Source organism: Telopea speciosissima, chromosome 9, assembly GCF_018873765.1.
Source record: "Telopea speciosissima isolate NSW1024214 ecotype Mountain lineage chromosome 9, Tspe_v1, whole genome shotgun sequence".
NCBI lineage: Eukaryota > Viridiplantae > Streptophyta > Magnoliopsida > Proteales > Proteaceae > Telopea > Telopea speciosissima.
This window is the reverse complement of record NC_057924.1, coordinates 56,047,068-56,071,043: the sequence shown is the minus strand read 5'-3', so window position 1 is coordinate 56,071,043 and position 23,976 is coordinate 56,047,068. Positions and strand designations below refer to the sequence as shown.

Below are 23,976 nucleotides of genomic sequence, written 5' to 3'. Positions count from 1 at the left end.
GGGACCCTATAATTTTTTTCCTCTTTGGTAATGAATTTCTTATTCACCCAAAAAAAAAACTATAGGCTATTGCACATTTGTTGGAGGGAATCTTGTTTCATGGAAAAGCAAGAAATAAACTGTTGTGGCTTGATCCAGTGCAGAGTCAAAGTATCGAGTCATGGCACATGTTACATGTGAGTTGATGTGGGTGAAACAGTTGTTGACTAAGCTTGGATTTACAGACGACTCACCTATGCAACTATGGTGTGATAATCAAGTTGTTGTTCATATTGCTTCGAACCCTGTGTTTCATGAGAGAACAAAACACATCGAAGTAGACTGTCATTTTGTTCGTGAGAAGCTGCAACAAGGGCTCATTTCTCCTACTTATGTTCGTACAGGAGAGCAACTTGCAAATGTGTTCACAAAGTCCTTGAGGAGTGCTAGAGTGGATTACATTTGTAACAAGCTGGGCATGATTAATATCTATGCTCCAGCTTGAGGGGGAGTGTTAGTAGAGGCTGTTTTAAGTTTCACTTATGTTTAGGGGTAGTTTAGGTATTTTCAGTTTTGTTATTTCCTAATGTGTCTCTTGTGTATCTTAAGTCACTATATATATGAAACGATGTGGGAGCCCCAAGACTAAGTGGAAACCTCCCCAAGTGTTAACCGATTTCCATTGTTCTCCTCTTTCTTCTTCTTCTTCTTCTTTATTACACTTATCAACCAAGTTGAATAGGTCTAACACATCCATTTATCCATTTGATGCAGTTAAGATTGTCCAATTGGGTAAATCAGACCTAAGAAGACTTTATTTTGGCCCATGGTTGGGTTCTATGGACTTTGGACTCTTATTTTTGGGTCTATTAATGTAATGGGCCTCTTTTATAAGCCCATATTTGGGGTCTTACATTTATACACGGAATTAAGTATATAGATATGAATATGTGTGGGCCCTATGTGCTGTTAAGCAAGTTAGTTTATTATAGAAAGAGTCCTTTTTAGTTGAGCGTTTGAGTTAGAAGAGAATACTTTATAGCTTTTAAGAGTTCTGTTTTGAGCTTAATAGTGTGAGAGTGTGATTAAGAGTCCTTTTACAAGTCAGTTTAGAAATTTCAGATGGTCTTTATATATGTTATACACCTCAAATCAATTATTTATTTTCGAGTAAAGAAATTTGAGTTTTTTCAAGAGTTTTGGCGTTGTTTAGCATTACATACGGGACTGGTATCCCAGACCTGATTTCTTCTCCTCTTTTGCTCTCTTCTCTCTCTTCCCCATGACTTCTTCCTACCCCTCATGCTTGTGATTCTCTTTCTTCGCTATCCTTGTGGCTCCATACTGCCTCCATTGCTAGCAGTCTGTTTCTCTACTAAAAGAAAACCCACCAGCAGCAGATCCTCCGATCGATCTGCATTACTATTGCCCCTTGGTTTCTCTGAAAGTCCTTTAATGTAGCACACAATCAAGAAAACCCCATTGATGTAGATCGAAGCATGAAGAAACAAATGACAAAAATAAAATTTGGGAAAAGTTACCGTTCACATGAACAGTACCACAAGTCCCCGTTCACATGAACAATTGGATCATATGGACAGCTGGCATGGAAGATTAGATGCTGCCAATATCATATCCCTAGTTGCTATTTCATTAGTTTCTATTTTGGCATAGATCTAGTTTCTATTTTTAGTTTACTCCTTTTGTAATAAGTTGGTCTGTCTTTACAAGCAACTTAGTTTCAGTATATAGAAAGTATTAGTTTCCTTTTCCAGTTTGCTTCCTTTCTTGTAAGTTTCTATTTTTAATTCCTCCTTTTTTTTAGGCAAGCCTTGCTGCCTATATAATGTAATAGACTCCCTTGGAGTCCCCCACGATTTGAATGAATAGAAGCTTGCTTTTGCAAATCCATTGTCCTCAGAGAGGCTGAGAAAGGGTGAGATGCCCTGGCTGAGATAGCCATTCTGTCCCCATCCCCCTTCTTCTATTTTCTCCATTGTTTTCTGTTCCCTACTGAGTTTATTTCCTGTGCACGACTGAGATCATCTACTGAAGTCTATATTGGAGTCCCCAAGAGCTGCTATCAAAGTTGCTGATCTCAGAGTCAAATCACACCTGTGGCTGGGTTTTGTTTCTATTTTCAGCTGCAACTTCAGACCACTATATCTCTACAACCAGCCACTGGAATTAGGAGATATTTGGAGCACAGCATCGCCTTATTGTGGCCTACAATCGACCCAAGTTTGGAGCAATTCTGCCGGATGAATCTGAAGATATACACTAAGTTTCTAATTTTGAACTCAGTTTCTATTTCTGTTATCCTGTCATGTCTCGGTCTATAGCCATCCATGAAACTGATCTCTGGAGGGCTGATTCACCGTATTGTTCCTTCCAAAATCGATGGATGTCCTCCTAAACTCTTGGCTGGAGATGTGATATTTTATATCAAGTTTATTTTTAAGTTTTGCCCACAGTTTTGAGCCTGCAACAGGGTAGTTTGGCTGCTGTCATGTGTCTTTTGTGAGGATTATTATATATGTATTTTGGATGTTATGGGAGAGTTTAAAGGACTGTTATGGCCTTGTTTATTTACTATTTAGATTGAGTTTATATACAGTTACAAGTTTGAACCAGATTCTGTACTTGAGTTATGCCTGTGATCCTGACTGGGGTTGGATAGTTACTATCTAGCCTTACATTACCCATGAATCATTATCTTCGAATTTCCCCAAAAAAAACTTTAAATGCCAATCTTACAAACCAACAATCTCTCATACAGAAAGTGCATCCAATAACTGATTAACAGATGATTAGAATAGCAAAACCAATGACGAATTTGGAAAACAGTGCAATGAAATATAGCCAAAAGAAGGAAAATCTAAGAAAGCACCTTCTTTTTTTTCCTTCTCTAAACGCACAAGATTATTAATATATTTCTTTAAGAACTTTAAGGAAAAATTGGTGACCAAAAAACTAAAGAGTTAAAGAAAGATTAAGGTTGTTGAAGATTATGAAACTTTAGATGTACACCTCCCATCTCCAACCAAAGATTCTGCTTGATTTTTCTCACTTGACGTAGAATGCTGATTGATCTCCTTTGTTTTATCTGAAATAAAAAGGTTGAAGAATCACTGAGTTAACTCAATTAATTAGTGAGAAGAAAACCAGGATAAAATTTTCAATAGATACAATTCAAAATCCTATAAACCTCTAGTACATACCAATGTAAAACAAACAGAGTAACAACAAAAATGAAACGGAAAAGAGATAGCTGTTACATGTCTAATGAACTTTTTTTGAACTCCATTTCTTCTTTGTTTTCTTTCAAAATAGTGAAACAATCCATTAGTAAAGAATTGGTCAACAAATGCCAAAAAAAATTTTAAAAAACAAATACAACAGAAAATTTTTAACAAAAAAAAAAAGGGATATGCACATAGAGCAGGCTAGAAAATTTTTGCCTTATTATACACCTTAACCTTCCAAATTTTCTTGAGCGAGAAGAGTTAATCAAACTCATTTTCACACCTTGAACAAAAAAGGTAATACAGTACAAGGCCAGCTCAATCAGGCCCATACATAAACCCAATAACTTAAGTTATAATCAGCCACTCAGCCCACACTAGGCCATGACTTAAGTTATAGTCATGACCACACTTGGGCCATATTCTGGTTATAACCTAAGCCCATCATAGACCATCGTTTTGCCTTGACATTCTAGGCATAGAATCCATCTATTAGGACCTTGCGACTTTAGCTTCAGCCCCATTGATTTAGTGGATTGTGAGATATCATTTTCACCATATTCTGCCCAATTTTCTCAGTATCAGAGCCATGGTCAACAGCGACCCACAGCCATCCAAACAACCTAGCACTGATCATAACCTGAACCACGTTATTGATGCACTTACACAACTTACCCAACGTGTCTCTAACATAGAACAACAACGCATGGAGCCCTTTTTTGGCAGTCCTAGACCTCATGAAGAGGCAATAAATTTACGAGAACCTTCAAAGTTCCAAAAAAATCATTGCTCAACCACCACCACCACCGCAACCCTCTTTTGAGGATCATGTATGTGCATACTTTGAGGCTGGTACTCCTAACCGTCATGTTATGGACAAGTATCATAAAATCAAGTTGGAGTTGAAGGAGTACAATGGCAAACATTATCCCCAGGTATTCTACGATTGTTTATGTTGCTTGGATGGCTACTTTGAATGGTTTAACTCCATAGAGCCACAAAAACTGCACCTAGCTCATGCCAAGTTGATCAGGTGGAGGAATCATGAAAGGCGATTACATGGGATTGATGCATCCATTACTACGTGGGGAGAGATGAAAGAAGTACTAAAAGACAAGTATTTGACTCAAACATTCCAAGCACAACCACATGATAGATTGAACTCCTTACAACAAGGTGATAATGTCAGTAGCTGAATATATGGACCAGTTCAATGCAGTGGTTACTAACATAGTTATGAGGGAGGTGAGGATATTCGAGGTGTCAACCTTATATGCTGCGACACTACCACTGACACTAAGGAAGAGAGCGACATTGAAAAGGACAAAAAGCTTGGTACTACTTCAGAGATTGAAGTGGAGCTTGCACTACAGTTCCAGAAGATTCAATGGAAACACCCTATATAGCTGAGATTGATCCTGAGGTTGACCACATCGAATTCGTGATTCCACCCAACTTCTTCAAGGAGAGGGCCACATCTTGAGGACTTCATCACTAGCTATTGTGAGTTGCCAGAGTACTTGTACAAGCTGAAATTGGACATTCATCATACACAGTTGATTCCTTGACTCAATAAAACTAGAGGATGAGTTTCTTCAAGCCGGGGAGAACTGATGCAGTACAAGGTCAGCAGCTTAGGAGGAGAAAAAATCAAAAGGGCCAGCCCAATCAGGCCCATACTTGGGCCCAATAGCTCGAGTTATAATCAAGCACAATAGGTCATGACTTAAGTTAGAGTCAGACCCACACTTAGGGCCCATTTCTGGTCATAACTTATGCCAATCATAGGCCATCACATAAGCCCATCATAGACCATCGGTTAGCCTCGAAATTCTAGACATATAATACATCTATTAGGACCTCCTTTCAACCCTAGTTTCAGCTCCATTAATTTAGTGGACTGCGAGATATCATATTATCATTCTCCATATTCTGCCCTATTTTCTCAGTTGTGGTTTAGTGATTCTGGTTTTCTAACTGGTTTTCTAGTTCTGGTTTATTCAGCCTAGTTCACCTCATCAGAAAGAACCATTGGTTTAACCTAGAACCGCCCACCTTTGAAGCTGGCCACCTCCAATCAGGTTTTAACTTCTGAAGGATCAATGGTGGTACTAAGGAGCACTTCAAACAGATCGAACAAAGCAGCTCCCAAATACTTACATTTCACCACGGTGTAGGGCCCACAGGCCCCACACAACATAATAACCCTTGATGGAACAAATCTGCTCAAATAAGTCAATGAACTAACCATTAAAAATACCCTCTCCAACCAAGGGATCCAAAACAAGTATTCATCCACACCCAAAAAAATGAAATAAAAGGATCTATAAAATACAAATGCCATATATACAGTAGGAGCACCGAACCCAACTTAGGGGTAATGTGTCCCACAAGAACAGTGAATGTTTTGATGATTGATCGCCTTTAATTCTTGGGTTCTAATGAGCTCAAATATGAAGTCCAAAAATTTGGAAGATGGGGGGTTGCACGAATTCTGTTTTTCGATCTTAGCCTTTTTTCTAGTACAATTAGGAGTTTGAATGTATATTGGTCCCAGCTTCTTCAGAATTTAGATTTTTTATTTTTATAGCCAGTTTAGAAGTTGCAGTCCATTGTTGGTCGACTAAATAGTAATATGAGTTGCATCAGGATTGGGCAAGTCCTAGAAGTAGTAGGAGCCAAATTTCGAGAGTTCTACAAAAGCATATACACCCTGCCTCCTATGGTCATAAAAATCGATTGGAAAAAAATAAATAAATAAGTGTTTTCTTAAGCGGTTTCAACTGCTTTTGAATTGCTAACTGTGGCCAAGGTTCTTCTTCAAAGTTACAGTTCATAGGTATGGTTCACTGAAGCAATCCTGAGGTTCAAAAACCCTATTTGGAATTACTATGGACCCACTAGAATGCTATACAACTCAAATAGTAGAGAGAATGGCGGTTCTGTAATTAAATGGAAGTTAAGGCTACAAGAAATAAAGTGAGGACTTAAATGGAAATAGACATAAGGGTGGAAGGGTAATGCTAGAATACAAGATGAATAAGGGTTAATTAGAATAAAGGAAAAAGGAGAGGGCAAATATGTAAATTGCCCTTAAGATATTACTTCGTAAAGGGGGAAGAGGTATCATCTTCTAGCTCCAGCCTATAACAGAAGTGGAAGAGCAGAACACTATGAAGGATGGTTCTCACTCAACAGTGCCTTGATGGAGCTGAAATTTTGGAACAACCTCTATATGCCCCAGCCCTATGAAGCCCAAGTGATAGTCCAACGAAACAGCAATGGACCGTTCCAAGAAAGCTCCCTGAAACTGCAGATAGCGGCAGGCTTAGGACCAGCCTATTTACAAACTTTGAATATCACAGTAGAGGGACTGGTTGGGGCAGGGAAACTGGGATTTGGATTGTATAGGGGAGGGGTCCCTACGACTCAAATCTCTGAGGAAAAAGGAGGAACCAGGGATATTGATCCCAAACTTATGGACTGGAAGTACCACAGAAACAGGGTATGGGGACCGAGATTGAGGAAGAGGAACTCAGTCGAATTGGTGTTTACAAAGAAGGAATGGCCTTTTTGATGAATGGGAGATCCTATAAAATGACTAAAAACCTTTATTCTTCGCTGCTTCACCCTGATTGTAGACCACCCACCCCTTTCCGGCCATAATCCCATGCTTGACCAACGCATTCAATGGATTCCACAATGAACTGGGAGCGGGCTCTCAACATGCTGATTCTTTCTGTTTCATCGAGCCCCAAGCTTGTGGAGAAACAGAAAATAAAGAAAAAGATGGTGATAAAGGAAGAGGAGAACAAAGGAGAAGGGAATCGAATCTGAGAAGAAGGAAGGGAAGGCTGCACTGTCGGCCACACTGGAAACTCGCCAAGCACTCCACGGTAACACAAAACAACTTAATTCTTATTCATTCCATTTTCTATCACTGAGTACAAGCAAATATAAAGAAAATAATAGAAACTATCCTATTCAAACTCAATGACTGGAATAGAGTCTGAGCAAATTCCACAACCTTATCCTACGACTCTATCAACATAAATAAAATAAAATAAAAATAGGGAAAATTACGTGTACACCCCCTGTACTTTGCCTAAAACAATAATTAACCCGAGGTTTCCAATAACCACCTTGTACACCCTCTCGAGTTTTAAAAAAAAAAAACAAAAACACAAAAATAACAGTTCGGTAGGAACTCAACATTAACTAATGACGTGGAGTATACTTTGGACTTGAAATGACCGTTATACCCTTTCCTAACAGTTCTAACAAACCAATGACCATCTCTTCTTTTCTCTCAAACTCTCCGGCGCCGCCATAGATGAATTCCAGATCCTGAAGACCCGCCACTGCATCATCGGTAGCGGCCCATTGCTCACACCACTGCCATCTACGCCGCCCATTCGGAGCTCAAACCCAATGAAACAAGCATAAGAGGAGAAGGTATTCTGCCCGGAGGTTGCAGAGACACTGGGGACTCTTGCAGCAGCAGGGATGATTGACGCCATTGAAGAAACGTCCATCAAACTCTCATATAACTAACATGGAGTCGTGGAAAGCAGCTACACTCAGGTTTATCAGATCAGCGGTACGCCGGTACATGGTCGATACAATCAGCAGCAAAGTTAGCTGCAAAGTCCTTCCGTTGAATTAAATCAGATGAGTTGGAACCAACGATGGAGAGGTCATATCAAGTTCAATCAACACTTGCATTTGCAGAACCCTTCATTTCAAGGCTCACGATCGAACCTGATGAACAGAGATAGGATTTCAGCTATAGACGATGCAAACTGGGTTCTGATGATGATGAAAGAAATAAGGTCAGAGGTAAATCAGAGGAAGTGAGAGACGAATAACAACTAGAGGTTGAAGAGAAAAGATTATAGGTATTAAGTAGCTTCAAAGGGGGGGGAAACAAGGATGAGATCGGCGGCCATGGCTGTGATTGAGTTTGTGGGTTGGAAAGATGAAGATGATCTGGTTGAGGTTAGAGGTTTGAATGGGCAATCGAAGAAGGTAAAAGGTAAATGAAAGTTCAGTCGGTGGGTTTTGGAGAATGGGTTGAAAAAGGGAAAAAAAAAAGAGTTCGGCTGGGTATTGTGGTGTTAAAGAGTGGAGAAGATGAGAGATGGAAAGGGGTTTTTGGGTCATGTAGAGAATGGGATCAGAGTCTCCTTGCGGTCGGAATGGAAAGAAATTAGCAAAGGTTGGGTGCTTGCAGCAGGAAGGGCGAGGGAAGAGGGTGCTGCACACAGGGAGAGGAGTGGGTTGGGTCGGGGAAGACTGTCAGAGAGGAGAGATTTTTTTGTAAAGGGTAATATTGTCATTTCAAATATGATACATTTATCTTTTATTTTGGGGTGAAAGGGTATCACGGTCATTTCAAGTCCAAAGTATACTCCACGTCATCAGTTAACATTGAGTTCCTAACGAACTGTTATTTTTGTGTTTTTTTTAAAACTCGAGGGGGTGTACAAGGTGATCATTGGAAACCTTGGGTTAATTATTTTTTTAGGCAAAGTACAGGGGGTGTACACAGAATTTTCCTCAAAAAATAACCCAAAGAAATAAATAACTACTACCAACCCTTGTTGGTCCAAAAGCCCGGGTTAGTCTTGGGTTTCCAAACCCAGTCGCTGTTTATTTTTGGCTGGAAGTGAGCATGTGTCTCAGGCATTATAAGCTGGAACAAGATTAAAAGAACGTTAGAAGAAGTGAGCATGTGTCTCAGCCTCTCAGGCATGAACCCAGTCACTGTTTATTTTTGGCTGGAAGTGAGCATGTGTCTCAGGCATTATAAGCTGGAACAAGATTAAAAGGAGGTTGCCACATAAATCACAGTTTACTCACCTTGGGAACTGTTATTCGCAAACTAAGGTTGGTTAACTTTACTTGTTTTTTCATGTTCACAATTCAAGGCAACTTCCACCCTTGCTGTTGACACCTTATGTTATATATCACTACTAGAAAAGTTTAAATGTTAGTCACTCCGACTCACTCTATCACGTTTTTAGTATATCACATAATGTTAGCTATTGATATTTCTGTCGGATTTTTAATATAGTTTACTATATATTTTTCTTCAGAAGCCTGCATTTATTTAGTATTTCTAGTTTGGCTTATATTGTTGCTGTATCAATGATGGAAATTTGTAAAACTAAAATCTTAAATACAGAATTAAAGTCTTTCCTTCTCACCTCTAATGTAATGGATCAATGACTGTAACTTGTACACATACTCTTGAATTCTCAATCATTTGATAATTTGATTACTAACAATGGTATCTGTATAAGAAGAGAAATAGCAATTCTCCTAACGTAGATTGAAATAAAATCCAACTCTAGCTCAGGATCTAGGATTAATGGAGCAGCTACAATAGGGTAGGAGTAGGCCCAAGCAAATGTTTCTAATAGCCAATAGGGATTATAAGAAACTGGATTGTGCATACTATTGTGCAAACAGATCTGATACATGAAAGAAATAAAACATATGAATAGAAGATAGAATAGAAACTCAGAAGTATGCTTTATACTGACAGAAATCAAAAAGGGAAGCAGAATTAGAATTAGGACCGAGAAGAATTTCGAGATCTCTCAAACCACAGGTCCAAGGCCCTACAAACTCAAGTTGAGTTTTCTTAGGGATCAGACCTTTCAACTAAAATCAGAATTATAGATTTCTCTGTTGATTACAAGGATGTGATGCTGCTGATATCAGAACTAACAGAGAACAGGTATGGTAATAGAACATCATTGAGAGCATTTAGAACAGTTTGAGGAACCAGATTTGATGGATCGACCTAACCACTCTAGAGCCACTGCATCATTCACAGTCCCATGACAAAGCTACAATGCACAGGTATGGTACACAGACCAATGACTGTCTGTGTTTTCTAACTCATTAAAATCTCTTCTCTAAACCATATTCAACCCTATGCTTTCCTCTGAAGGAGTGTGTAACCCAACACAAGCAAGCATAACAAAGCTGGCTAGTTATGCTTGCCAGCTTCTTAGTGACCTGCTGCACCCTTTTTTGTCATTAAGGATGGAGTTGTATGCAGAGATTCTCACAAGCTTTGCCATCCAATCAAGAATTACATCTGGCTCACCTTCTCCATCGAACTCAAGAATCCTGACCTTCATCCCATAATCTCTGACAATGTACTGTCAAGAGATGTCTTCAGGAATGATGAGTTTTGTTTGCCGCCTCCACATTCTCACAGCTATCATGATGGAGGTGGACCAAACACCAAACACTTGAGTAGACAGTCTTCATCACTTGGGTCTCCAAATTTCATATTCTCAAAGAACTGATCGAACTTACCATCAAAGGAAATGACTTCCTTTGTGTTAGAAGTAAGGGTAAAATGGGAAGTACCATTCTCGAGAAACAGCGTCAGCTTATGGCACTGAACTTGTGTGTTCTATTTTTGTTTTCCTTATTTACCCCTGTAAAGGTTCTCCTATATCAATGATAATATCTGGCCTCTCAAATGATTATTGAGAAAGCCAGCTTTTCCTCATTCTCTTCTTCTCTTTTCCTCTCCTATTTTCTACTGTCTCTTCTGCTATTTTTCTGCTGTTTACATGGTATCAGAGCAGATCTGATCAAAAGGGCAAGCTTCTCCTTTCATCCCTCTGTCCCTTCCCTCACTTCTACACCAAAAGAAGGTGGAATAAACCCCATTTGATTTTGAAGACCTTCTCGGTTCCTCTCTGCCGTAGGGGGTAGTTTACCCCAGTTGTGATGCCTTGAAGGTGTTAGACAGATTGCAGCAATGGTTTGGTGATGTTGATTTATCTATATTTCAGGTTTGATGTTCTTAGTAATGACCTGTGCTTGAATGCGATGCACTGTTTGGTGATTTTCCATTACTGTGAATCTTTCTTTTGAGCTTTCTTGGACTGTTTTGTTGATGTTCTCCATGTCTGAATTGATTTCTTGGACTATTTTGTACCTATGTGGTCTTTGTTGAGATATGGGTTTGATATTGGAGTGTTCTTTGAGCTTTTGTTGTGCTATCGGATTACTCCTATTGGACTAACTTGCTGTTTAGTATGATGATGAGTTCGTAATTCATGCTTATCTTGGATTAAGCATTGGTTGGTTGTTCTATTTGCACTTTCGGGTGCCTCTTTGGTAAAGATAGAGTTTTGTTTGTGCTGCCTCTTTGTTTCTTGGCTTGGATTGGCTTAAGAGTCATTGCTGTTTGATTGGTGTTCCTCTTTGGTGGTGATTATGGGAGCATAGTTCGAGAACTCGCGAGATCTCGCCGAGTTTCTCGGTATTATGAAAATCCGAGACGAGATGGGGGTCGAGTCACAAAAGTACAATATCTCGCCGAGATCTTGGATCTCGGTCGAGATCTCGGATCTCGGTCAAGATCTCGGTTTGACAAAGGAAAATGCCCATCTAGGTCCTTTATATGAGTGCCAGATCTCGAGATCTTGCTAGAAATTCTTGGTATACAGACACCTATCTATGCCAGGAACCAAGACAGACACTTATTTATGCCTAATATCATTTAAGTAAATGAAATATTTTGTATTTCATTTACTTAAGATATTATTCATAAATAAGCAAATACCCCCCTATTTGAATCCAATAAAAATAGTTAAAAAATCAAATTCCAAAAGGAAAAAAAGTCAACCCCCCAGTTCAAGAACAAAAACTGGATTTTTGGCGGTAGGTGCAATTTTCAACTTTGTAATGCTGGGGTTTTTCTCAAATCTAAAAATTTCATAAATCTTATTATGGTAAAACATTGCTAAAAATCAAAAGTGCGGTAAAATACTCATTTGTTTTGATGTCCAAAAAACTATTTTCATTCAGAGCGCTTTTGACAGCATTCGCGCACACCAAATTAAGTTTGACTGGAACATAACTCTTTCAATATAAATCAGATTTTAACAATCTTGGACTTTAACTCTTTCAATATAAATCAGATTTTAACAATCTTGGACTAGTTGGAAAGCTTTGTTTTTTAAAAGCTTTCCAACAAGTTCAAGATTGCTAAAATCTGATTTATATTGAAGGAGTTATGCACCGGTCAAACTTAATTCGATGTGCGCAAATGCTGTCAAAATCGCTCTGAATGAAAATAGTTTTTTGGACATCAAAACAAATGAATATTTTACCGCACTTTTGGTTTTTAGCAATGTTTTACCATAATAAGATTTATGGAATTTTTAGATTTGAGAAAAACCCCAGCATTAGAAAGTTGAAAATTACACCTACCGTCGAAAATCTAGTTTTTGTTCTTGAACTGGGGGGTTGACTTTTTTTCCTTTTGGAATTTGATTTTTTAACTATTTTTATTGGATTCAAATAGGGGGTATTTGCTTATTTATGAATAATATCTTAAGTAAATGAAATACTATTTCATTTACTTAAAAGATATTAGGCATAAATAAGTCTGTCTGTCCTGGTTTCTAGCATAAGTGTATGTCCTGCTTTCCCACTAACTGAAACTCCTATTTGGACTTTGTTTTTGCAAAATTTGATAGTGTCATTGTGTTTAAATGGCATAAAATAGGCTGAATACCAACTTTCAGACCCAAAAGAGGTCTAAAACCCACCGAGATGGGCTTCAGAGTCGGAAAAAAAAAAATTACAAAAACTCGCAGAGATCTCAGCGACACCTCGACTCGACTCGGTTTTGGGCTGGGCCGAGATGGCTCCAAGACCCGAGTTTTCGAACCTTGTATGGGAGAGACATCGACGGACACCAAGTCTATGCCTAAGGTTGTATCCTCCATTCCTCCTCACCTAATTTTCTAACCTCTAAGAAGCTAAAGGGTAGTCAGAATTTTCAGCAATGGCACAAGATTGTGACCTTGGTTCTCACAGGAAGGGGTGAGAAGTATCATTTGATTGGCATGAAACATGCCACCATGACTGCTGAGGCTTGGGAGGTTACTGATGCTCGCATCTTGGGCCAGATGCTCAACTCTATGGACAGCAATATTGTAGATCTTGTGACCCATATTGACACTGTTAAGGATCTATGGGCGTATCTGGCTGTACTGTACTCTGGACACAACAACCTCTACAGGATTTATGAACTCTCTCAAGAGTTTTATCGAGTTGATAGAAAGGGTCGACCACTGACTGAACACTTTGCTGATTTCAAGATGATGTATGAGGAGTTGAATGCTTTGCTGCCCATTACCGCTGATGTTACTCACATGCAGCAACAGCTTGACCAATTAGCAGTTATGAGCTTCTTGGGCAGTTTTGGCCCTGACTTTGATTCAGTCCGATCTCAGATCCTTGGGGGTGTTATAATTCCATCTCTTGTAGACACTTTTTCTCAAGTTCTTCGTGTGTCTCGTGACACTACTCGAGTCCCTTCTAGTGATAGTACTGCTCTTGTGAGTAGTGGCCGCAGTGGGGGTCGTCAGCCTACCAAGATCCCCCCCCCAGCTGCACCTTATGCTAGTACCCATGACTTGTCTGAGAAGTCTGGTCCTCCAAGGACTTGCCATCATTGTGGAAAATCTGGTCACATTCAGCGTTATTGTTGGAAGCTACATGGCAAGCCTGCAGCCAAGATAGCTAACACTGCCAATGTTGATCCTGCAGCCCCACTTGTGACTTTGACTTTGACAGAGGAAGAGTATGCTCGCTCTAGCCAGGCCAAGGCTGCTCAGGACATTTCTTCCACTACTACTTTTGTCTAGAAAGGTAATGCCACTGCGTGTCTCTCCCCTTCTTGGCCTTGGATTATTGATTCAGGAGCCTCAGACCATATGTCTGGCATCTCAGGTATCTTTTCCTCTTTGCAACCTTCTCGTTCGAGTGTCACTTTAGCCGATGGTTCTTGTGCTACAGTCAGAGGCACTGGTACTGTTCGGCCCACTTCTTCCTTGTCCCTATCATCTGTATTATTTTTGCCTAAGTTACCTGTAGAAAACCTAGGACCTGTAACCAGTAACTCTAGAGAGAAGAAAAGAGAAAGAGAAGAAGATGAGGAAGAGGAGAGAACTATTTAACTTATCAGTCTCCCTCATAATGCTTGTATTTATAATCTCAAATTATAATAAAAAGGGGAACTCCTAATCAGATTAGGAATTCCTAATCATGATAGGATTCCAAGTTACAATAGGAAAAGAACTAGAACTAACAACTCAAACCGAAACTAAGACTAACAACTCACAGTAGAATTAGGACTTAACATAATTAGAAACTAGGACTCCAACTAGGGCTACGAAAATAGAAGATACACATATCAACCAAATCACTGTTCACATGAACAGTGTCACATGAACAGTACTTCAACACTCCCCCTCAAGCTAGATTATACAAATAAGTAAGGAAAGAAGATCCAGCTTGAACTAAAGAAAAAAGAACTCCAAATAATGCTAACACTCCCCCTCAAGTTGGCGCATACAAGGTATTAATGCCCAACTTGAACAAAATGGAAAAAAAAAACTAAGGTGCAGCAGAATCCAGCTTGACATATGAATGCAGCTCCCAAATAAACCTTCAAGAACTTGAAAAAATAGATCTTCAAAACATGGACAGACATGATCAGCAAACCAGGACTGGAATGTCTTTCAAAAAAAACCGAATCAGGGAGCGGAAAAAATACTGTATCAACCCAACTGAAAGTCCTCAAATAGGCAACAACCAAATATCTTCAATACTCTTCAATACTTCAATCTCCCCCTTACGGCAAACTCAATCCAATAACGAAGGATACCCAATGGCAATGGTGGAGAAAACTGATCTTCTATGTTCTGCACCAATGTTCCTCCAAGTTCTGCGTTCTGCAATGTCTGCAGGTGTATTGTACATAATCCCCCCCTCACGCGTAGTACACGTGGACATAACAGATGATGTAAGAGATAGGGCAAAAACATACTATTCCAGAATTGTCCAAGAGGTGCTAAGGGTAATGGAAAAGGAAGAAATGACAAATTAGAGAAACCATTAACTTCCAAAGGGGTTATGGGTATAGGCCAAATGTAGGGGATATGAAGGGAATTAGAATTATTGAAAGGGAACGGTGTTGGAAAAAAGGATGGCATGGCTGTAATTTGGTGGAAATCCACTTTTAAATACAAACCAAGCCAAAGGGCAAACTAGTAATAAACCAAAATTTTAAGGGTCAATTGGGTAGTCAAATAGGGGAATGTATCAAAAAAGAATGGCAGTTCCTTAAATAACCAGAATTTTGCAAGGGTCCCTTGGTAAATAAGAAAGTAATGGGTCATGTAGGGAATTAGATTTATAATGGGGGACACACTTAGAAGGAGAAAAACATAATGGCAAGATGTAAATAGACATGAAATGGTTGGGTAATAATTAAGGAAGGGTAATAGGAGCATTAAATACCAAAGAGGTTAATAGGGGAGAATGAACCGTGAGTATGGAAAACCCATCGTCTTCAACCTCAAGGCTCCAAACAGCAGCGGAAACCAAGGAAGAAGAGGAACCAGCGGCAGCTCATCGACTTCAACCTTACGAAACCCAGCCACAACTCCAAAATTCTCCTCCAGTGCAACGATACAAATCAAATACGAAATTTGAATCGCAGGCAGCAACATTAGCATCGGTAGGAGCATTACAAGTGCAAATAGATTCAGCAAATCAAAGGGAGTTGTGATAAAATAAAAGGAAACATAAAGAAGGATGTTAACTTCTTCCTTACGACTCAACAGAACCAGCAAATCCAGCGAAAACCCAACATGATTCAGTTAATAGATCTCACTCCTGCAACCTTGGTTCAACCTGAAATTTAAGATGTTGTAATGTAATACCAGGGCCTATTGATTCCCACAATATTGAGTCCAGAGAGTAACGATAGAGTTGAAGTGGTGATTCTGAAATCAGCCGTGGCGGTAGTTGCAGCTTAGATCGAAACCAGGGAGAAACCATAAACCAGCAAGTGATCGATGCAGCCAGTCAAAGAAGAACCAGAAAAAAAATAGTTCGATATTTGGAGAAATCGATTCAAGAGAGTGAAAACCTTTGATAGATGCTGTCCATGGCTGCGGGAATGAATCTCCAATAAGAAAAACCAATCTCCAAGGCAAAAAAAAGAGACTTGGTCTTCAAGGGAATAGAGACTCCAAAAAACGCAGGTGAAGTGGGGCAGCAACTACCGCAGGAAAAAGAACTTCTTCAAACCATTAATTGATGAAGTTGAGTGTAACTCCTCCAAAAAATTACTGCAGCAGCAAGCAAAGCAGAAAATCAACTCCAGGAGACAGCATATACTCCATCGACCAAACCTTCGAACCAACAAATATCAGAAACCATAACAGGGACCGCAATAATCGAAGAACCAATGAACCCCAACAGAAGGGGTTTCAACAATATCAAAACGCCATCAACAATCGACTACCATATTCAGCGATTTCAGAACCCCAAAATCGATAGCAAAAACCAGACAATCCACGCGGCAGAATAAACACCACGAGCAGCAAACCTTCGAATCAAATATGTATGATTCATCATATGAAACCCTAGTTCTTCTTCTTTTATGAACTAGGGTTTCCTTCTTCAAACCAAAAAACTTAAAACGACTCTCAAAACAGCTATTATGGAGAGAATTAGTACTGGTTACAATAGCTCTGATACCATGTAGAAAACCTAGGACCTGTAACCAGTAACTCTAGAGAGAAGAAAAGAGAAAGAGAAGAAGATGAGGAAGAGGAGAGAACTGTTTAACTTATTAGTCTCCCTCATAATACTTGTATTTATAATCTCAAATTATAATAAAAAGGGGAACTCCTAATCAGATTAGGAATTCCTAATCATGATAGGATTCCAAGTTACAATAGGAAAAGAACTAGAACTAACAACTCAAACTGAAACTAAGACTAACAACTCACAGTAGAATTAGGACTTAACATAATTAGAAACTAGGACTCCAACTAGGGCTAGGAAAATAGAAGATACACATATCAACCAAATCACTGTTCACGTGAACAGTGTCACATGAACAGTACTTCAACATTACCTTTTAACCTTTTGTCTGTTAGCCAACTTACAGCTGCCTACAACTGCTCAATAACCTTTTATCCTGATTCTTGTGTCTTTCAGGATTTGCAGACGAAGAGGACGATTGGTAGAGGTTGGGTATCTGGGGGACTGTATCTTCTTGAGGACTCCTCTTCTGTTGCTTGTTCGAGCACAGCCTCCCCTTATCAGCTTCACTGTCGACTTGGTCATCCGTCCTTACAAAGTTTGCAGAAACTGTTTCCTAGTTTGCGTTCTCTTTCAGTTTTAAATTGTGAGTCGTGTCAGTTTGGAAAACTCCACCATGTGAGTTATCCCCCTCGTGTCAACAAACGGGCCTTACACCCCTTTTCTTTGGTTCACTCTAATGTATGGGGTCCTTGTCGTGTGTCTTCAAAGTTCAAAGTTGGGTTTTGTTTATTTTGTTACTTTTGTTGATGACTACTCTCGTGTTACTTGGTTGTACTCAATGAAATGTCAATCTGAATTGTTCTCTATCTTTTCTTCCTTTATTGCTGAAATTAAGAATCAATTTGGATCTTACATTAAAGTTTTGCGTAGTGACAATGCACAAGAGTACTTTTCCGCACCTTTTTCTGATTTTATGACCACTTGTGGAATCATTCATCAGTCTTCTTGTTCTGATACACCCCAACAAAATGGTGAGGCAAAACAGAAGAATCGTCACTTGATGGAAGTGACTCGGTCCCTTCTCTTTGAAATGAAGGTGGACAAGTCTTTTTGGGCCGATGCGGTGTTGACTGCCTGTTACCTTATCAATCGTATGCCCTCCTCTGTCCTTGGTGGTGGCATTCCTCATGCCTTACTCTTTCCTTCTAAGCCCTTATTCCCTTTGGCACCATGTGTCTTTAGGTGTGTCTGTTTCATTCGAGACCATACTATAGGTTTATCGAAGTTAGACCCCAAAGCCATCAAATGCATTTTTGTGGGATAATTTCGTGTTCAGAAGGGGTATCGATGTTATTCTCCTATTCTTCGGAAGTATTTTGTTACTGGTGATGTTTCTTTCTTTGAGTCTTAACCTTATGTACATGCATTTGTTATGGATCCTTCTTTGGATGAGGACCTTCCTCTTTGTGTTATTCAACCTTCTTTGCAGATGCTTGTTGCACCACCTCCTACGAAGCCTCCAATTATTCATGTTTATCACCATGAACCACGGAGAGAGGCTGCTGTCCCCAGTGTTGCCCCGCCTACTGCGATGCCTGTATCATCTGCGGATCCTATTCCTGGTCCTATAGTTTCTAGATATACCCATTGTTCATCGGAAAGGTACTCGTCAGTGTGTTAAACACTCAATATCTTCTCATGTTTCTTATTCTGGTTTGTCCTCTACTTTTCGCACTTGCCTTTCCATTGTTGCATCTCATCCTATTCCTAAGACCACTGCAGAGGCATTATTTATTTCTAGTTGGAGGACAGCTATGAATGAAGAATTACAGGCTTTGAAGCATAACTGCACTTGGGATCTTGTCCCTCTGCCACCTGGAAAGTTTGTGATTGGTTGTTGTTGGGTTTATGTGGTCAAAGTTAATGCTGATGGCTCTCTTGCTCGCCTGAAAGCTCGATTGGTGGCCAAGGGCTATACCCAGGTGTATGGTGTCGATTATTTGGATATCTTTTCTCCGGTTGCCAAACTCTCCTCGGTTCGTGTCTTGATCTCCCTTGCTGCTTCGCATCACTGGCCTTTGCACCAGCTCGATGTTAAGAATGCTTTTCTCCATGGCGATCTTCATGAGGAGGTGTATATGGAGCAACCTCCAAGGTTTGTTGCTTAGGGGGAGTCTGGACTAGTTTGTAAATTGAAAAAATCATTGTATGGATTGAAACAGTCTCCAAGGGCTTGGTTTAGCCGATTTACAGAGGTGGTCCTTGAGTTTGGCTTGTCACGATGCAATAGTGACTATTCTCTTTTCTATCACCAAACAAATGCTGGAAGAATCTTTCTAATTGTATATGCTGATGACATTGTGATTACTAGTGATGACTCTACAGGCATTGATAGTTTGAAATCTCATCTACAACAGAGATTTCAAACTAAAGATTTGGGAACGTTGAACTATTTCCTAGGAGTAGAAGTGGCTCAATCTCAGAAGGGAATATCTCTTTCATAGCGAAAGTATACTCGTGACTTACTTATGGAGACTGGGATGCTAAGGTGCAAACCCCTTGATAGTCCATTGGATCCAAATATCAAGCTTATTGTAGATGAGGGAGATGCCTTTGATGATCCAGAAAGATACAAAAGGTTGGTTGGAAAGCTGAATTACTTGACATTCACTCGACCTGATATTTCGTTTCGGTGAGTGTTGTAAATCAATTCATGTCATCTCCTAGGACACCTCATTAGAATGCTATCATTCGGATTTTGAGGTATCTCAAGAAGGCTCCTGGACGAGGATTAGTATACACTGATCATGGCCATACACGAGTTGAGGGATTTTCTGATGCAGATTGGGCTGGATCACCCATGGATCGAAGGTCAACTACAGGCTATTGTATACTTGTTGTAGGTAACCTTGTCTCATGGAAGAGTAAGAAACAGCGTTTAGTGGCTAGATCAAGTGCAGAATCCGAGTACCGAGCCATGGCCCATGCTACTTGTGAGCTGGTTTGGTTGAAGATGCTGTTGACTGAGCTTGGGTTTGAGAGCTCTACACTAATGCAATTGTGGTGTGACAACCAGGCAGCAATACATATTCCCTCAAATCCCGTATTCCATGAAAGAACTAAACATGTTGAGATGTATTGTCACTTTGTAAGAGAAAAACTCCAACAAGGCGTAATCTCTAGAAAGTCTGTTAAGACTAGAGAACAACTTGCTGATATGCTCACCAAGTCTCTAGTAAGTGGGAGGGTTGACTATATTTGTAACAAGCTGGGCATGATTGATATATATGCTCCAGCTTGAGGGGGAGTGTTAGAAGTAAGGGTAAAATGGGAAGAACCATTCTCGAGAAACAGCGTCAGCTTATGGCGCAGGACTTGTGTGTTCTATTTTTGTTTTCCTATTTTACCCCTGTAAAGGTTCTCCTATATCAATGATAATATCTGGCCTCTCAAATGATTATTGAGAAAGCCAGCTTTCCCTCATTCTCTTCTTATCTTTTTCTCTCCTCTTTTCTCCTTTCTCTTCTTCTATTTTTCTGCTGTTTACACTTTGCAACCCAATCCACCCCCCAGCTTATAACCCAGTTTGAGAGAATCTAGATATACAATCTAAGACTTCTGGTTTTTTCTAAATAAGACAAATCAGTGTAGCATATCTGCTGATAATAAGAATAGAAATCCCCACTTTAATTTCCTTGATAAAACTACTGCTGGCTGGTAGTGGGATTCCTTATGAGTTAGTGCTTGTGATAATATATATTTCAGCTTTCCTATTTGACTTCCAGTATGTGTCTTTTCCTTTTGTTACCCTATTCTAGCAGCTATTTCCAGTTAAAAAATAATAATTCATTTCATTAAGATTCATAAAATAAATGACCTAAAAGTAATCCATGGTGTTCTATCTAGTATCTATTCAAGTTTCAAGTCACAGTGATAATCAGAACATTCTTTAAGCATATAATTGTTATTTATGTCCCATGTCAAAAAGATATTCAGCATGGTATAACTTACTCAGAGCAAGAGAACAGTGGACCCCGTTATAACTATTTAGAATAGCCAAATACTTAAAGCAAGAGAACTAACCCAAATAGGTCTGAATAGCTTTCTGAAGCGCGCCATACTTCTTTCCTGAACACTCCTTAAGCATCGACTCAAAGGAGCGAATGACAAAACCGCCCGCAGCACCAGCCATTGGGAAGCCTTTATGCCAAAGCCTTGAGCTCTACAATCCTACTCAAACCCTAAACCCAGATAAACAAAATGCAAACTGAATTGATTAGCCTTCAAATTTTGCAAGTCGAGCAACAGATCAGGCAAGACGAGAGCACGCATCAAATATATTATCCATAAGTAAGAGTGTGAGCCATGGAAAATACAAAAAATAAATAAATAATCGAATAAAAGAACGACAACAATATAAAATGAATTACTGCATAAATACGAATGCAAATGCTACACCAAAAGGGGGGAGAACTAGGAAACATCTCCACAAGAAACCAAGGCATAAAGCCTACAAACTAAGGTCCAAGAAAGAACAGAACTAGACAAGCTACTAACAGAATAAGAGTTCAACTCCACAAACTTCTTCGAATGCTTCTCGAATGACTGAGAATTGCACAAAATTTTCTGATTAATATATCACATAACAACCATTGTGACTTACTTAAAATTAGACAGATTGTCAAGTAATATGTTTTCGTGTTTTATTTATTAAATAGCAAATGGTCGACGAATGCCATTGTCCAGCAAAGTCATCATGTATATGATGCCATACATCATCACACTTGTCTTCAGCAACTATCATATCCATCTCCATCATACATTCATGACACTAATATTGAGGCACAGGCAACTTGTGGTGTCACTTACTTTAACTACTCCAGAGGACCAACACATAAAATGGATTTCAGCTAAACGTAATCAGAAATTAAACAATTGTTAGCCCCTCCAAAAGCAGATCACAAATTTAACAATTAATCTGGATACCATGCACATGTGTTATTTTTCAAAACTCATCATTAACATTACCACTACACTCCTAGAGAGCAGAGGAGCTGAAATAATTGACTTTCAAAAGGGAAGATCACCCATTTGATGAACATTAGCGAGCAACGCAACAGCGTGCAAAGGAAAATTAAAGCAGCAAAGCAACTTCTCAAGACACTGCATGAAGAAACATTATTACTTGCATCTGGTTTTGTTTCCTTTCTCTAATTTCCTCCCCACCCTTATCTTGTTTCTCATAGCAAATGCTAGCAGCCATAAAATTCAGTTTTGATCACCCCCCACCCCAAAAAAAAAACCATTTTTAACAATTTTACAATCTATATTTCTAAAATAAGATAAAGTTTTAGATGTAGGACTAGGTCAATGAAGTCCTAACTTACAGTAAGATCGTAAGCACTGACAATAGTAGGCTTTAATGAATAGTTCCAGCAACAAAATAATAGGAAAACACCCAAAACAGTAGGCTGTCGATAGGAACCTTGAGGGGGTATTCCACCTCTAAGTCTTCAACACACCATAGGGAACTGATGGAGCATGCAATTCTCCAGCAGGTCACAGTATCACACTGTAATTCTCAGTTGCAGTGATAATAACAAATAAGAAGAAAAAACAGAGAGAGAAAATGGTAAAGAAGAGGAGAGGAATAAGAAGGATATGTACATATCTCACCTACTATAGAGAAGGTATCCCACCTATCTCCACAAGGCCTCTCACTTAGGCGGTCTTTCACAGCAGCTGCATCTCACAGGTATCAAAGCCAAAGCTTTCTCTTGTTTTTTTAAACTCAAACTGTGGGTTTTGTTCAGCCTTGTGCTTTATTTATAGAATCAATTACAACCTAATTGATTGAACTAGATCCTTCCCATATCAAAATAAAACTCCTATTCCTAATTGGAAACTAGCCTATTAGCTATTAAATGAAAAAATAGTGACAAAGAGAGAACACGTGATCAAGGGAACCCAAAAGGCGACAAGGGAGGGTCGCAGTGAGGTCAAGCGACAGCGCCCAGGGAAACGGGGCTACCTGGCTGATCACGGCGAGGAGAGGAGCAACCAAGGGAAGTCGCAGCAGCAGCAGCAGCACCGCCGGCGGCGGAGAGGTCGGTAGTGAGGCATAGCAACCAGGAGGGTCACAGAGAGGGAATGCAGCGGCAGTGGCAGCGCCAGCAGCAAAGAAGCCGGCTGTGAGGCAAAGCGACCAAGTAGGTCGCGGCTAGGGAAGGCAGCGGCAGCACAGGGAGGTGGAGAGTCCTGCGGTGAGTCGCGGCGATGGAAGACAGCGGCAGCGCAGGAAGGTAGACCCATGGGAAAAAGGGAGGCGACCAAGGGAAGTCACGGCAGAGCGCCAGCAGCAGCGCCGACGCTGGTGACGCCAGCGGTGAGGTACGGCGGCCGAAGGAGCCGTGGCAAGTGGGTGGCAGCGGCAGTGGAAGAGAAAAATGCGAGAAAAGAGGAAAAGAAAACTTTCTAGGGTTTTGGGCTCTAATACCAAGTTGAGAATCAGAGTTTTAGGGTATTTAGGGAATGATTCAAATTGTCATTAATGACAGAGGTCACCTTTATTTATAATGTGGTTACAACCCTAAAAGTAAGGGTGTCAAAACCAAACCGAAACCATTTAATAAATGGTTTGGTTATGGTTTCAAATATGAGACCGTTTAGTTAAATGGTTAAAACCGAACCGTTTAAACCGACGGTAAACCTTTTAAACCCAATTAATATATACATAGTAAATTAAGTCATTCATGGTTAAAATAAATAACTATGGTAAGAAAAACAAATTCCACCAAAAAGCTAAGAGACATTCAAAGCTTTTGAATAAAAAATAAATAACTATGGTAAGAAAAACAAATTCCACTAAAAAGCTAAGAGACATTCAAAGCTTTTGAATAAAAAATTAAAATATATAAACAATTATAATCTTACAATTATTATAAGAAAACATATAACAATAACCAATTCAATTCAATGTTTAGTTTACATCTACTTCAATAAAAAAAATAAAGAGAAAGAAGTCATTTGAATAAAGAATTTTAAAAACCATTTAAACCGTTGAAACCGAAACCGTCTAAAACCGAAACCATTAAAACCATTTACACCAAAACTGGACCGTTTAACACCCTTACCTAAAAGC

At 39.5% G+C, this 23,976-nt stretch overlaps 1 protein-coding gene across 1 annotated transcript in view; it reads right to left on the bottom strand.

Annotated features, from left to right (window-relative positions):
* Window positions 1-21,099, bottom strand: part of LOC122640130 (brefeldin A-inhibited guanine nucleotide-exchange protein 5) — a 118,098-nt gene extending 96,999 nt beyond the window's left edge. The window contains exons 1-2 of the mRNA XM_043833268.1: window positions 20,919-21,099; window positions 3,010-3,085 (exon numbers count right to left, since the gene is read on the bottom strand). Of these exons, the coding sequence (XP_043689203.1) occupies window positions 3,010-3,085; window positions 20,919-21,027 (185 nt within the window). The 5' untranslated portion in view covers window positions 21,028-21,099. The remainder of the gene's footprint in view (window positions 1-3,009; window positions 3,086-20,918) is intronic.
* Between the last annotated feature and the right edge of the window lie 2,877 nt (window positions 21,100-23,976).